This window comes from Macaca thibetana, chromosome 9, assembly GCF_024542745.1.
Source record: "Macaca thibetana thibetana isolate TM-01 chromosome 9, ASM2454274v1, whole genome shotgun sequence".
Lineage (NCBI taxonomy): Eukaryota > Metazoa > Chordata > Mammalia > Primates > Cercopithecidae > Macaca > Macaca thibetana.
Genome location: NC_065586.1, coordinates 70,977,156 through 70,994,034, shown reverse-complemented (window position 1 = coordinate 70,994,034; position 16,879 = coordinate 70,977,156). Strand labels below are relative to the sequence as shown.

The 16,879-nt window shown below is 41.4% G+C and overlaps 2 protein-coding genes across 2 annotated transcripts in view; both read left to right on the top strand.

The window, feature by feature from the left end:
• Positions 1 to 16,879, top strand: part of NRBF2 (nuclear receptor binding factor 2) — a 1,206,382-nt gene that overhangs the window by 699,052 nt on the left and 490,451 nt on the right. The window lies entirely within an intron of this gene.
• Positions 1 to 16,879, top strand: part of LOC126962262 (talanin) — a 46,239-nt gene that overhangs the window by 6,799 nt on the left and 22,561 nt on the right. Inside the window, 2 exon segments of the mRNA XM_050803131.1 lie at positions 5,953 to 6,131; positions 7,146 to 7,210. Coding sequence (XP_050659088.1) covers positions 5,953 to 6,131; positions 7,146 to 7,210 — 244 coding nt within the window.

Sequence of the window (16,879 nt, the reverse complement as noted above, 5' to 3'; positions counted from 1 at the left end):
GAGAGAGAACAAGTTGGGCTCAACAGGAGGAAAGTCTTCTTAATCACTTGAGCAGCTCCCAAAATGGAATGGACTGACTGCCAGGTCCCTAGTTCTTGAAGGGTTCCAGCAGCAGCTGGGAGCCCATGTCTTAGGAATATTGTAAATGGTACTGGAGGCAGGGAGAAATTATTTGCAATGCCTCTCTGATTCTCTTTAAGATTTAAGCATTTTTTACCAAGCTATAGAATTTCTATGCTTATTTTCCTGAACATTAAACTAGACACAATATCATTTACTACTCCCATCACATGAACTACTCCTTATTAAAATATTAAAGAAATGAAATTTGCATCCATGCTACATAAATAAATAAATACATAAATAAACATAACTTTTCAATATTGAAGTTAAAGAAATATGGAGCAAACCTATTTGTTCTCAACTTTCCGAAATAACTAACATCAACTATGTAGGAGAAAAATCTCTAAAAGTATCTTTCAATTCTTTACCTTTTTTTAATAATACGGACCATCTCAAAGACACGATAGAAGTATTTGTGAGTTAGATGGGCCAAATCCTTCAGAAATCCTAATTTATAATAACGCATTATTAAAAATGATACTATCAAAACTTCTATTTTGAGGATCTGCATGTCATATATGACCCTAACAGCCTCCTAAGAGATAGGTATTTTTAGTATTCCCATTTTACAGAAGAGAAAATTGAGGTTCAAAGGGGTCAGGAAACTTGTTCAAGGCCACCCAGCTAAATGTAGAGCTGTCTGACTCCCCAGCCCCTGCTCTTTCCACTGTGTCATACTTCTTGGCCACTTCCTGTCTTGCTTGAACAAACATAGTTCAGGCGAAACGTACGAGCAATGATGACGTGCCACTGTCACACCTCCCAATTAAACCCTATAATTTCCGAGTCTGAACTGGAAATCCTTTGGCTCTGTGCTGCTGTCTGGCCTGCTCAGGAAGATGTTTATTTTGAGATGTGCACCTCTCAGAGCGGCTGGATATTTTTGATGGCCCATTCACACGTGGGCCACATTGAACTGAAGGTATAGAGCAGTGGTTTCACCGCACAACTGTGACAGCCCCCGCCCTGCCCTGCTCCCGACTTGGGGTCTGTTTCAGTGAGGGTGTTAAGGCTATTAGTAGGTCCATGGAGACTATAAATAGAGCCCTGGGCTTCAGCCAGCTCAGTGTGTTTATGTTTTTGGGTTGCGCTGCAACTGTTGTTGGTAATTATAGACGCGTGGGTGTGCATGGGTGCTGATGAACAGTTCCTCCTCCTGGTTTCCTCTTTGCACAAGACCAACACTGGGGGCGTCTGAACTCACAATCCCATCATAAGGTCCCGTATGTCCAGTCACTGCTGTATTTCCTGGCCAAACTGAAATGACCGGGGGGCTGAAAGATGTCAAGGTATTCCATGTCACCATTAGGATTACCATCTGTGTCGTCAACGCCTTCTTTAAAAGAAATAAAGTGACATCATGTTTCATAGTCTTTGCAGACAAATGAGAAAAGGATTGACGGGTCTAATTGAAATGATGATTCCTGAGGGAACCTAGTGGAAGGAGTACACCGAGACCAGTAAATTGCTGTGATCTGTAATGTTAGCTCTGAAAGGGCTACATTCTCCTTTAGATGTCCCAAAGGTACGTGCAATCTTTCACCAGTGAAGAGGGTGGGGTCACCTCTTCCTGCTTTTCTTTTGAGTCTCTGGTGATCCAAGCAAAGGTGGTGGTCACAGCCTGAGCCTACTGCCTGAGCTGACCATCGGCTACCAGAACAGTCAAGTATGTCCAATTCTAACCCATCTATTGAACTTGGGCTGTGACAAAGAGACACCAATGGAGTAGAAGTAGCTAATGGAAATCAGGGGAAAAATGCTGTTATTTTTTGTAGACGGAGTCTCGCTCTGTCGCCCAGGCTGGAATGTAGTGGTGCAATCTCCGCTCACTGCAAGCTCTGCCTCCTGGGTTCACGCCATTCTCCTGCCTCAGCTTCCCGAGTAGCTGGGACTACAGGTGCCCGCCACCACGTCCGGCTAATTTTTTTTTGTATTTTTAGTAGAGACAGGGTTTCACCATGTTAGCCAGTATGGTCTCGATATCCTGACCTCGTGATCTGCCCACCTCGGCCTCCCAAAGTGCAGGGATTACAGACGTGAGCCACCGCGCCTGGCCAAATGCTGTCATCTTAAAGGTGCACACTTGGGAGGGCGTTCTTCTCCACTACCCAACCTTACCCCATGCCTTTGGGTGACAGTGGCAGAAAGTCAGTTGGTGGGAAAGAGAAAGTGGGAACATTTAGGGGACTAGTCCAATTCTATTTTACATGCCCCATCTTGTCCTACTATTGCCTTCACTTATTTAGTTCATCTGCCCTGACGACAGGTCAAGTAGGTTCAGGCTGTTTAACGGGCTGGAATAACATAGTACAAGAAGCCAACAGAAAAATACCCAAGTGGTGGCCACCTAGGAAGTCTGACCAAAAAAAATTTGGTGCCATTCCTCTTAACCCCAAATATCACCCCTACGAACTGGCCCATTCAAAAGGATCAAGGAATGGCAGGTAATTCTTTATGTCCACAAGGCCAAACACATCGTAGGTGTTCCTTAAATATTTGCTAAACTGATCTATTTGGAGTCCTTGATTTTCGTATGTTAACTGTCTTATAGCCTGCACTTTCAATACTACAGATACTCCTACCCCTAAATTATTTCACACATTCTGAGTTTAAGAATTCATTCATTAGCTGACAGAAGAACACTGGGTGCTTTCCCATAAAGAGCTGCCCAAAACTGTTCAGTTTAACAGCAGTGCCATGTTGGTAATGGGAGATTCATGTAATTGTCTGAATCTGTAATTGCATTTAACAAAAATGACTGGGAAACAGAAAAGGAAAGTGCTGATATTAGTGAAAATAAGCAGAGAGGTCTCATCAATTTAATAAAATTAAGACAGAAATAGAAATCATCAAGTGTGCTATAAGTGGCAAGTCTTTAGCCTCAATTGGATGCTCAATGGAGGATGGTTGATTGTGTGTTCAGTTATGAAGACAAAGAACAAATTAAAGAGCATGGTGAAATTCTGGAACTGTATTGTCAAATATAGTATCCAAAAGGCAAGCCATAGTCAGCATTTTTATAACTATTTTTTAAATCTCTGGGAATCCTCCTACCCCTTAACCAAATAGGATCTGAGTCTTATTGCTTGATCTCCATACCTTTGATGGTCACATGTTTTTAAGAATGCATTATATATCAGAACAATATTCAAGATTCTTAAAGTCCTGTCCGTTTCCAAAAAAAAAAGGCCGGGTGGAGGGGGGAGAAGTAACACTTTAAGAAGTAACAGCCAACTGAGAACAAAAGTCAAAGATTGTATCTTGGCTATAGCTTGTTACTTAACAATTAAAAACACAGATATAAAATTCAGACAGAACTATAAATGAATCCTGACTTTGCCATCACCTAGCAATGTATCTTGAACAAGTTACTTAATCCTCCAAATCTCAGTTTCTTCAGCTGCAAAATGGGGATAATAGCAGTACCCCATAGGGTGGCTGCAAAATGCAAGTATGTGAATATATTCAGTATGCTTAGTGCTGTGCCTGGTACTTACTCTGGGCTTAAAATATAGAAGCCATTTTCTAGGAAGGAAGATGGATCCTAGAAGAAGAGATGGGAGGGACTGAACTTGGCCCTTGACAAGGGGCAAAGATAGATCCTGAACTCTATTAAAAACTCAATGCGGAAACACTTACAAGTTCTATTACTACTGCTACTCCCTATCTACCCACTAGGTCATTCTGGCTTCTGCTGGTGTGAGTGGGAGTATGCTATTTATTCACCTAATGACTCCTTCCAAGTTAGAGAAGTTAGAAACCCTGACAACTGTTCCAACCATTAATTCTCTCATTTCACCACCTCTGCACTCAGGAAGGTGTGTCTCCTGTATTACTGTCACATCTGCATTTTGACTTTTCAATTGTCTGAGGCTTCCAGCTCTTTGGAATCAGTGATTATGGCTTTGTGATTATACAATTAGAAGAGGCTGGGTTTAGGATATGCTGTTCAAAACAATACTGTGGCTGCCTCACATAGCATGGTGGACACCTGGCACCACCACTTCCCAGGACACATGCTCACCACCCTGGGCCTCTGTGCTTGTTTCCCATGACATGGCCAAGACTCTGCCCCCATTTCCATGTTGACAGCTTTCTTGTCTAAGTTCTTCTTTAAAGGTTTATTAGGGTATCATGGCATTGTTGATTGCTGTTTAGCATTGATTATTAGTATTAGCCCTGCTTACTGAAAAGCTTTGAGAGAGTCTTATATTTCTAAGATTTCATCTAGACCTCAAATGCCCTTACGGTGTAAGCCCAGCTACAGCAGAGGTAGAATCTGAAGAGGGAGGGGAGAGTGGCTGCAAAATCTTGGAGGAAAATGAAAGGACAGAATACAATAAAAGAATACTCCAGACTGTAATGCTGAAGCCCTCAGCCCAGGGCCTAAAACACAGTGAGAAGTTCTCAATAGTTTCCACCTTTCTTGTCCTATCACACTACCCTGGCTTTTTTGGTTGTTAAATAACTTTCAGACAAAATCAGTAGTTCTAAATATTTTGGTGAAGCTCTTTCCTCCTTCTCCTGGGCAAGCCTTCTGCATGCATTGACTCCACTCGCTCACCTCCCATTTCCACCTACGCTAATTTCACCTCCACACCCAGGGCCACACCAAGTGCTCTATCCAGTGCATGCTTTTAGTCTTCGTCTCACTGGCCTCCCTGAAGCGTGTGACACTGTGGACCAGTCTTATCCTCTTGAAACCCTCTCTCCTGCCTTCCTTGACACAAATTTCTCCTCTTCTCCTTTGCAGTTGCTGTTTCTGGCTCTCTTTTCTTTGCCCACAGCTTTGAGTTGACGAATCGAGGGACTGTTCTTGACTTTCTGCCCTTCCCACAGGATAGAGCCTCCCCTGCCATGCTTTCAACACTCATCTACTCATCAATAGCTCTCATGTTTTTCTCCTCATCCCTGCCCTATCTTTTGCACATCATACCCACATAAGCAACTGCATATTGGGCCTGTCCACTTGGGTGTCCCACAAGCATCTCAAATTCAACATGCACAACATAGAATTAATTCTCTTACACCCCTTTCGTTTCATGTCATCTATAGTCAGTCAAACCAGAATCCTGGGTGGCATCTTAGATGTCTCATTTTCCTTTAACTCTCAACCCTCTCCCTCTACTACCCCATCACCAAATTTTGGTAATTCTCTCCATCTCGAATCCTTCCACTCTTCCACTGCCTTATTTGCAACTTTCACATCTTTCTTGAATTATTTTAACAGCCTCATAACTACTTTCCTTGCCTTCTGTATCAACCGGGCTCATTCTCCCCACAGATACTCAAGCAACATTTTTAAAATGAAAGTCTAATAAGCCTCTGCCTTACTTAAAGTCTAGCCAGTAGCTTCCCATTGCCTATGTGGTGGAATAAAAACCCCATTGCAGGGCCTGCAAGGGGCTCTGTGATCTGGCTCCTAGATTTCATCTCTGCTCTCCCCCCTTCCTTCTCTCTAACTTATACTCTGGCCATCAAAGTTCTAGAAGGCTTCCCCAAGCATCATGTTTTTCCAGGTATTTGCAAAGGCAAAAAAAAAAAAAAAAAAAAAAAAAAATGCACTTGCATTCCCACCTAGACAGCACCTACTTCTTCATGAAAGCCTAGTCCAAGCATTCTCTCTTTGGTCTTCTATAACTTTCCCCATCCCCCCAACTCTTCTCCCCTCCTTAGAGAGCTGCCCACTTTCTCTGATCTGCCACAGTATGTATATCTTTGGAAGGCATCTACCACACTTATTTACATGTCTGTCTCTCTGCTAGACTGAAAACTCCTTAAGGGTGGGGATGATGTCTTAATAGTCTTTACTCTCACCCCTGTACACAGATCCTGCCATAAAACAGTCAGAGAACATAGCACCCCACTCCCCATCAAATCAACCAGAACTGAAAGCCCAGGAAGCCGCATTTGACGGCTTCACTTTTAGTTTCAGTTGCTCAGTCTGGGCAGCTCAGAGCAGCTTCCTGAGCCTCCACCAGTTCAGAAAGCATCCAATCTGCAAAGAAGTGTGCACTGTCATTTGCTGAGCAGGAGCTTACAGTGATCCTGCTGATAGGGAGGCCTTTGCCGCCTTTCGCCCAAACCCCATGCCCTCTGGACTATGCATCTTAAAGGTCATGGTCATGGGCGGTCCTTATCAATCAAAGCATCAAGCGGAGAAAAAAACCCCGCTCTGGGATATGGTGAGACATGTTGGTTTCAAAACATTGCAGATCGTTAAATGAGTAATGTTAATGTGATCTCAGAATAGTAAATACACTCCCACAAGGAAAAGATACCTGCATTCTCTGGAAAGAAAACAAGAAAGGAAAGCAACATTTGGCTGCAAAAACTATGGAAGAGATGTCTGTATGGTAATTCAAGTTCTACTAGGGCAGGCAAATTGCATTTTTCTGATTGTCTGCCCCCTCTCCACCCCCCGCCCCATGTGGGCACACGCACTCCCTCATTAAATCTTTTCTCTGGGGTAGGGTATGGGACTTGGGGGAAGTGAAGGGAATCGGGGAGCATACACATAGAGGAAGAAAACAAAGGCCTTCATTTTCTAAAAATGTCACTCACTGTGATTGAGAAAGAGTTTCTCAAGAAATGCGAATGTCCTGCACAGGAAGTAACACTTCATCACACAGCTAATAATCAGCCACGTGCTTGTCAGGGTTTGGTTTTTCCCTTCTGTACTGAGAAGGTGGCTCCAGGCAAGCCTGGATATCTTTCCCACCAGCCTGATAGTTATTTGAACACGTCCAGCTTTTATCTTCCAAAATGTGTGAGTGTGCTACTCCCATCACATCAAATTCATGTGGAAGACTCACAGTGGCGGGGGACGGGGGAGCCTGCAATTTTAAAGGGTTTATGTGGAGCCAGACTACTGTCCCCACATCCCAAATTGCCTTTTCCACACAGAAGCAGCTTGCAGGGGCCTGAATATTTATCCAGTTAAACAAAATGTACTTTCCTTCTACCCTCTAGCCCAGTAGCCTTTGCCCCTTCTCTCTCTGTGAGGCCTGGTTCTTCCCCAGAATCCAGCATCATTAAGCCCCCTTATCCCTAAAGAAAACAGTCAGGCCAGCGAATTCACTCCAAGGTATTGGCAACTCACTATGTCCAGTGTTTACATTTAAAGGAGAAAGAAGTACTTTACCCAAAGGAATGACTCTGATGGTGAAGTTTCTGGTGAAGTATCACGGGAGCCGGTGAGACTTTCCAGTACCTCTCAAGTCCTGCTACATTGGTGACCATCGATGATGTCTGCCCCTCATGCCAGGTTCATAGCTCATTCCCTGATAAGGGTCTGGTTGCTTTCATCAGGATTTTCAAGTTGCTTTTATGCAGTGCATTTTTTGTGCAGCTTTTTTTCAGAAGCACTTGGTGGATAAGTTAAAACCCAAGGGTCCTTGCCCCTTGCCCAGAGATCCTTAGCATATGCCTCTCCATCCATAACTTCTTTGACAGAGAGGATCCAGGTTGAGGAGGGGTGAGGAGGTTGCCACCATGTGAGCTCTTAAGTGTGCCAGTCTTGAAGAATTAAGTCATATGGTAATCCTACAACAGATACATGAAGCGCCTCATTCATTAATTTATTTGAGTATCACTTATTAAGCTTCCACTCTGTGCCAGCCATTGCTCCAGAGAGTCACCAAAGAACCAAACTGACAAAGCTTCTGCTCTGTTGGAGCTGAAAGCTGAAAATTGGTTTCAACTATTTCTGTCTGTCTCCAGAAAGCAGAACTGGGACAAATGGGCAGGAGCCCCAGGGAAGCAGATTTCTGCTCCATACGATATATTAATACAACCAAATATGGAGTGGTAATGAGCTCCCTGTCACTGGAGGGATCTGAGAAGAAGCTACATGATGGCTTCATCCATGGAGCTGGGCTGGATCTGTTGTCTTTAACCATTTCTTCCAGCAGCAGGAATCTTTTCTTAAACAAAACCTTACCAGAAGTCCCAATACAGAAAATAGAGTGCTGAAGTGACATGTACAGATCTGGAGTCACCTCCAACCTACTCACAGCCCCCCCACCACCCCCTGCAACATATCCCTCTGTTCACCAAACCTTGGATATCCACAAACCACTGGATGCAATGATCATGAAGCTCCCAGCCTCCTCCACTGTCATGGATATCTGTGAGTCTCAGTAGGATGGTGGATGATTTCTCACCAGATTCATCCCCTCTCTCTCTCTCCATTTCCACCTTTTCCTAGGAGAGAGTCTGAAGAAGCCAGAGAAAAGAGGCAGAGGCTCTGGGAGCACAGTGGGACAATGAATGTTGTCTGAGAATGTCAATATGACCAAAGGCATTGTTTCACTTGGGTGGACCTGAAAATCATAATGGGGCTCCAAAAAGAGCCCATTGCCTGGGATCCTGAACCGTAAGTTAAAGTCAAAGGTCAGGCCAGGCACAGTGGCTTACACTTGTAATCCTAGCACTTCGGGAGGCCGAAGTGGGCAGATCTCGGGGTCAGGAGTTTGAGACCAGTCTAGCCAATATGGTGAAACCCCATCTCTACCAAAAATTATAAAAATTAGCCAGGCATGGTGGCGTGTGCCTGCAGTCCCAGCTACTTGGGAGGCTGAAGCAGGAGAATCTCTTGAACCCAGGAGGCAGAGGTTGCAGTGAACCGAGATCATGCCACTGACTCCAACCTGGGTGACAGAGCGAGACTCCATCTCAAAAAAAAAAAAAAAAAAAAAAAAAAAAAAGGCTCAAAAAGGCCAAAAGGACCTTGGAAGAAGAGGACAAAAAAACAGAGCGAAGACACTCACAGGCAACTCACTGAAACAAACAAATACCTCATTTGCACTATCCTCAGGAAAGTTCCTGTGTATTCAACACCTTCTAACACAAGGCTTACTTTCTAGTAATGGACCCTACTTACACCCTTCCAGATGTAAGAGTTGATAGTAGGGGATTGTACATCTTTCTCCAATCCAGAGCAGGAAGTTGGAGAAGCTGTCTGCCTTCAGGCTCCATGCCTGGAAAGTCCCATCCCCATTTTGCACAGTGTGGGTGGAAAGGGAAGCCTTCAGCAGCTCAGAGGACCCTGGCTGGCAGCCACTCACTGGCTTAGGACTGGTGATGGAGTGTGGGAGAGGGGAATCTGACAACTTGAAAAAGAGCTTGAAGTCTTCCTAAGCACAGAGCTACCACACAGAGCCTCAAGCCTGCCCAATCACAACCTTGCCATCATCTCAGCTAGAATTTTCCTGACAGTTTCTGAAAAAATAATCAAAACTGGACTCACATCTTCTAGCTTCATAGCTAAAAGTGAGTAAGTCAGCTGAGTTTTGCTTAAATTCATGGTTTTCCAAGGTGTGTAACATACACAAAACATAATTTGGCAGGGAGACATTAGTAGGTGCTACTCAATACATTTCTGAAGAGTAGCACTTAGGGAAACTCTGGTCTAAACAAAACTAAGCATGTTACTGTAGGGCTCTTCAGAGCCTTGAAAATGCTAATGTGAATTGTGACTCTCCAAGAAAGGAATATAGTCATACTTGTGAATTCTGCATCTTGAATTCAACTAACCTTGGAAAGCAAACTTCACAAAGTTACAAAAGCAAAACCTGACTTTGCTGTGAACCAAGTACTGCATAGAATCCTTGCAAATAAATAGGTGTGTAGGCATTGTATTAGGTATTATAAGCAATCTAGAGATGATTTAAAGTATATGAGAGAGGATGTGCATAGATTGAATGCAAACACTATGCCATTTTATATAAGGGACTTGAGCATTCTCAGGTTTTGGTATCTGCAGGGGTAACAGAGGGGTCCAGGAACCAGTCCTCCATGGCTACCAAGAGATGACTGCAGAGTATTCAGTATTTCTTAAATTTATTTGAACTCTGAATGCTTTTTTTCACAGGGCAACTTAAAGTACTCCTTTTTCCTGAAACACACTTTGGAAAATACTGTCACAAAGCAAACATTAACCACATTATATAATTTTAGAGATTTATTTTTCATTAAGGTAAGCCAGTACTTCCAAAATACTGCAATGTCTTATCCACCACCTTGAGAGGTAAGACTTCATGTAGATGAACTGTCTGCATCACTGAAGCTTCGAACAGCAAAACAATTAAACCATTTAACCTAAAAATCTTTCTAAAGTGTATTATACACATCTCTATTTTTAATTGTTAAAAATAAAATTAAATATTTTGGAGTATAAAAGTAAATACATGCTTATTTTTCAAAGCTTAAAAAAATTGGAGAAGAATAAATAAGGCAAAAGCCCATAGCTCTGTTAACATTTATTGTAATTTATCTCATCTTATTTTGCATACAATATATACTGAAATATAAAATAGCTGTCACAATTCACTTAATGTTTTCTATACCACTAAACAGTCTTTTAAATGTATGTTTTAATGGCTTTATGATAGTCTATAATGGAAATGCATTATATTTCATTTAATCACTTTTATTATGTTTTTATTATGAATAAGGGTTAATATATATTTATAGAAATATTTGCCTCTATTTTGATTTTTTTGAATACAGATGCCTGTAAGTAAAATCACATATTATCAAATTGCCTTTCACAGGATTTGTACCATCTATATACCCCCAGCATTCTCTAAGAATAATATTTTACCATCCTTAGCAACATTAAATACTGCTATTTAAAAAAAAATCTGTGCTAATTTGTTAAGTTACAACTGCTATCTTATAACTGTTTGCACTTTTCATTACCAGTGAATTTAAACATTTATAAATATTAATTTGACACTGATATTTTTCCTTCTATAATACATATAATATGACCATTTTCTCTTGTGGCCTTAATATTTTACTCACTGACTTGGGTGAACTTTGTTAAGGTTATTGGATATCATGTTTGTGACAAATAATTTTCACAGCTTGCTGTTTACCTTTTAATTGGGTTCATGATTTTAATATGTAAATCTTAACTTCTATTTATACCCAAATATGGCTTTTTTCTTTTTTTATTTCTTCTTTTGCTTTTGTGCTTAGAAAATTATTTCTCTTTCAGAAGTCAGATGAATATTCACTAAGTTTCCTCGATGTTTCATGGTTTTATTTTTTAAATCCTTTTTTAAAAAATATGGTGTGGTGCTTGCTTTTTAAACTGAATAAAATGTTATCTTAATGACTCAGGATCACAATTTCGAATAGTGTTTAAAGTTTTGTACCATTAAATAGAATGCTCCCAGGAGCCACTGAAGTGGATAGGGATACTTTTCACCATTCTCTGTGACGTCAGACTTCTGTGATTTGTTAACTGAGTGGCTCATTTTCGGTTTTGATCTCTGTTTTTGACATTAGGCTCCCAGCTCTCATTTCCCATTGTAGACAATTGTCTGCCACTCACAGGGCTTCTTACTTTGAACAGCTCAAACACCAACTAGCCAAATTTATGCTACTGTGCATGAAGTATATGTGTCGTTGAGCCTGGGTGGGGAAGGCAGAAGAATAGCCCCACCCCTACCAAAGATGTTCATGTCCCAATCCCCAGAATCTCTGAATGCGTTTTGTTACATTTCAAGGGGAAATTAAGGTCACAGATGGAATTGAGGTCACAGATTGATTAAAGTTGTTAATCAACTGCCCTAGAGATGTGGAGATTATTCCAGATTTCTAGGCGGGCCCAATATAATCACAAGGGTCCTTACAAGTGAAAGAGGAAAACAAGAGAGTCGGTGTCAGAGCGATTTGATATGAGAAACACTTGGGCAACTATTGCTGTCTTTGAAGATGGAAGCCATCCATCTCTGGGAGGGGCCGCAGCCCAGGAATGGGGATAGTAAGTTAGAAGCTGGAAAACTTAAAACATCAGATTCTCCACAAACACCTCCAGAAAGAAATGTAGCCTTGCTGATGCCTTGGAGACTCATTTTAAACTTCTATTCTCCAAAACGGTGAGACAATAAATTTGTGTTGTTTTAAGCTACTGAGTTCATGGTGATTTTTTACAGCAGCAAAAGGAAACTGACACAGTGGGCCTAGAAGTCTGTTCAATAGAGAAAACTGCATGGCTTTTGTGCATGGCCTTGGTGACTGCTACTTTGTCTGCTCTGAGGTTTTGTTTCCTCCACCCCCCAATTATTTCCATGGTTGCTGGAAATCTAACTTACACCTAGAGCAGAGCCTAAGCAGGACATTATTTTACAGGAATTGGTCCCTGCAAGTTGAGTTGCAAACCCTGGGTCAAAGGGTGAAGTAGAAGGAAGCTGGAAAGATGTAGTATTTAAGAAGTTTTTCAGAGAAATCACAAGCCTAGACCTTCTGCCCAGTTTGGAAGAATGAGCATTCCATCATGACCCTTGCACTGGGTGAGAGCATCATCCTTTAATTAATGTCTGCGCTGGGTCAGATAACCATCGCGGTCTCTAGGTAAATTCCCTTCTGTCTCTAAATGACCAGGTAGTTCAAGGGCATGAGTCACAAAGGATCCTCTTAGTGGAAAGGGTCTGGGAGCAGGGTTGGGGGGTTTCAATGCTGATATGGATTTTGTGACACCAAAAGCCTTGGAGCCAGACCAAGTGGTAGAGCACAAACTATTCCCATAAAAACTGGAGTAGTTCTTAAGAATAGTATGCAAATAATAAGAAAAGATCAGGAAGGGAGGTGCCAGCACCGGGCAGAGGGAATCTGCCTCCAAAATGCATCTGGACACTTGCCCAGTGGATTGAGAGGAACCTGCAATTAGATAATTTTCGGTAGATGTTGGAGGAGAATCTGAAGATTGTGCGTTACTTATCTCTTTCTCTAATGCCTAACACAGTGCCTGGCATACAGTAAGTAATCAATGGATTCTTGTTATGAGAATGAACAAATGAATAAATTTAGTAACCCTTTGTCATCTTTAAAGTCCACTATGAGCTTAGTAACACAAATCACTCCTTAGTAAAAGTTTCCAGCCTTAGCAGATAAGATTAATTTATCCAGCCCTGGTTCAAGTTAACTTAGAAAACAAAAGGAGCAATGAGGAAGTATTTTACTAATGTATTAGAATTCTTTTGTTCCAAGGGAGGAAGAAGCTGGCTATCTCTGAGTTATAAGAAATGGGGTGATATTTGAGGAAGAAAAGCAAAGTAGTTAAAGATAAACAGAATAATAATTATATCTTAACGCCATAATTTAATATGTAGTTTTAATAACTGAGTGCATGTATGACATTTACAGAGCAGTGCCTGGCACGAACGCACTCAATACATGGTGACTATCATTGTTATTCTTCAGCATTTTTAATTGCTCTTCAATGATTAAAAAATAAAACTTGACTGGGGGCGGTGGCTCACGCCTGTGATCCCAGCACTTTGGGAGGCCAAGGTGGGCAGATCACCTGAGGTCAGGTGTTCGAGACAAGCCTGGACAACATGGCAAAACCACATCTCTACTAAAAATACAAAAATGAGCCAGCATGGTAGTGGACACCTGTAATCCCGACTACTTAGGAGACTGAGGCTGGAAAATCGCTTGAACCCAGGACACGGAGGTTGCAGTGAGCCGCAATCATGCCATTGCACTCCAGCCTGGGTGACAAGAGCGAAACCCTGTCTCAAAAATAAATAAATAGAATAAAATAAAATAAATAAAACTCAGAAAAATAATAACATAAAGTCATCATTTATGACAAGACCGAAGAATACATGGGTTTGTTAATTTATGAGAAAGGAAAGTAACTAATGGATGATGACAAGACTGACTCTTTATATGTATGGAGTAGCATATACAAGACACACTGTTATGAAAATAAGAGCATAGATTTAAATGTTTTCTTAGTGATGTTCATTCCTTAAAGGATCTCATAGTGAATCCTTTACTAAAGCAAAGAATAATCCTTCAAGGCAATATTAATGCTATAATTTTTGAATATGCTGATTTTTATACATAAAGTCTCATGCAAATAGGATATCTTAAGATAAACGAGCCAAGTGAGGGGTTTCACTCAGGGTCTAGAAACATAAGCACGAATATAACAAGGTCACATAGAAATCAGATATACTGAGTAGTGTTGATTAAGCCATCTCCTTAAGGGAATAAAATTTACTCTCAAAGTACTGGCTGGAGCATTTAGAGATTCATGGGGAACTGACAATCATTTTAGACCCATTTGCAGAGGACAATCCATTTGCCGTCATCAAGGAAGTGATGGGATGGATGGGTGTGGGTCTAAGGTTTCTAATGTAGACTGGTTAAACCTCTACATGGAATATGAATGACTGCGTAGTCTTTTCCTTTCTTGTTTATTAAAGAAACTTGGTAAATGTACAACTTTAAGACCAGTGCTTTCTTCTCCACAACCTGCCCTCCAAAGTGCCTAGTATGCTGACAATCTGAGCCCTTGTTCTTGACAGAAATGCAGTGTCAAGACCCAAGTGATGCCATATGAGGCCCAAATTGGTTTTATGATTGACTGATGTGATCCATTTTATGATTGACTGATGTGATCCATTTTTCAGCTCACATTTATAGAAACCTACCAGGAAGACAGAAGATTCTTTTGTTTCTCAAGAAAGAAAAAAGAAAAGAAATGATAAGACAAGACAAGACTTCTGAGGCCTTAGAAAAGAACACATGGACACGGGGAGGGGAACATCACACACTGGGGCCTGTCACATGGTGGGAGGCTAGGGGAGGGATAGCATTAGGAGAAATAGCTAATGTAGATGACGGGTTGATGGGTGCAGCAAACCACCATGGCATGTATATACCTATGTAACAAACCTGCACGTTCTGCACACGCATCCCAGAACTTAAAGTATGATAAAATTTTTTTTTAACTGAATAAGATTTGAAACTCAAAAAAAATTGCTTATGTAGAAAAAAAGAAAAGAAGTTGCTAATCCCTGGCATATAGTATAGATTGGGTTTACTGACAAAGAATTATTCCACTCATTTGCACTTTGTTTTTGATGGGGCTTCTAGAATGTTTAGGGAAAAGAGAAGCACAGACACTGTGCACCTTGATTTCGGTAAAGCATTTGACAAGGTCTATCGTAGCGTCCTCATAGAAACTGTGGACTGGAGCATAGTACAGCTGATAGACTGTTCTTTGAATGGCCAAAGAACATGGGTCTGTGGGCTGACCAGGAGGAAGCCTCTCATATGAATGCTTCAAGGCAACTTGACCTTATCCTGCTGTAATAGTTTTATCAAACATTCAGATGAAGCCTGGATTAGATTACCCAGCAGACTCACCACCACTGGGAAGAGTGATCATTTATAATCTCAATCTCAGTTGCAATAAGGAGACAAGAACAAAAGATGCCCAGGGTACATTAGTAGTTTGGACCCTACAGAGCTATTGTCCAAACCTGGCTGTGCATCAGAAACACCTAAGACTGCGTTATAAAACACAGATACTCAGGTCTTTCCCCAGACTTACTCAACTAGAATTTCAAGAGGTAAAGCCCTGGAATTTGTATTTTTTAAATAAACTACTCAGGTGATCCACAGGTAATCAGCTCAGTACCCTACTTGCAGAACCACTGCCCTAATGGGATTTAGCAAAGAAGCTTTTCCAAGGTAATAATGATACATTACCCAGTAGTCTGGATATCTTCATGGGTTTTCAAATTATGAGAAAATCCCTCCCTATACTCTGGTTCCATCCAACCTTGATGACTCTCCTGATGGGAGTGGGCAAGGCAGGGAAGAGAAGGAGCACAGGGCTTTGATCAAGCGTGCATAGGCTTTGATGCCAATCAAACTAGGACTTGAGCCTGGGTTCTGCAGCCTACCACCTGTGCAAGGGGGCTCTGTGCTTGCATTTCCTTATCTTAAAATGTGGGGATTTAATGAGATCACACAGGTAAAGTGTTTGCCTAGCATATAGGTGGCCAGTTGACACCAGCTATTACTATTAATAGGCTGTTCAGTCAACTCCCTATTCTGTGGATCTCAGGTCCATAATATTAGCTGAACACACCTACCCAGAGAAGGAAAGAAACTATTAAATCTATAGGATATGAGTTATGTCCTGGCCACTAGGCCCCCCACAGATCTAATCTTATTTCCTTTAATTGTCACCAAAACCCTCAATTTTACAAATGAGGAAGCTGAGGCTCAGAGAGGTCAAATGACTTCCCCCAAGTCACCCAGCTATAAAGGGACAGATATACACCAATAATTTGGCTAATAAACTTATGCTAAGGAGTCCCCGTGGCACTTTTTAAGTGGTTAATATATGGAGTGGAGAAAGCTTTGCCCTTTAAAAAAATCTAAAGAGAGACATTTTGAAACTGCGAGGGAGGGGAGAAGTCACACCACCTACACTCCGTTACCTGAACACTCAGCAGTTAGCCGAGGAAAAGCCCAAAGGGCAACCATTGCATGCTGGTGCCCTCTCTTGCTAGCTCATCTCACACACACACACACACACACACACACACACACACACACTTCCCTGATCACCTTATTTAAAATTATAACTCCCCATGACATGCTTATTTCTTGGCCCTGCTTTCATTTTCTTCTTACAATTTCATCACTGTCTCGCGTTCTATCATTGTGGTTATTTATCTTGTATACTGTGACTTCTCCCCAACTAGAACATTAGCTCCTTGAGGGAAAGAACAGAAAAGATGTTTCATTATCTTATTTTCTCCCACATCCATACATCTGAAATAGCCTGGCATGCATTGGCATTCAATAAATATTTATGGCAGCAATGAATGGATGAACGAAGAGAAAACATTTCAAAGGGTGTCAATCATAAATGTTGAAAATCATTAAATTTATTTAAATAGCTGCATGTTCTGATTTTTTATTATAAATA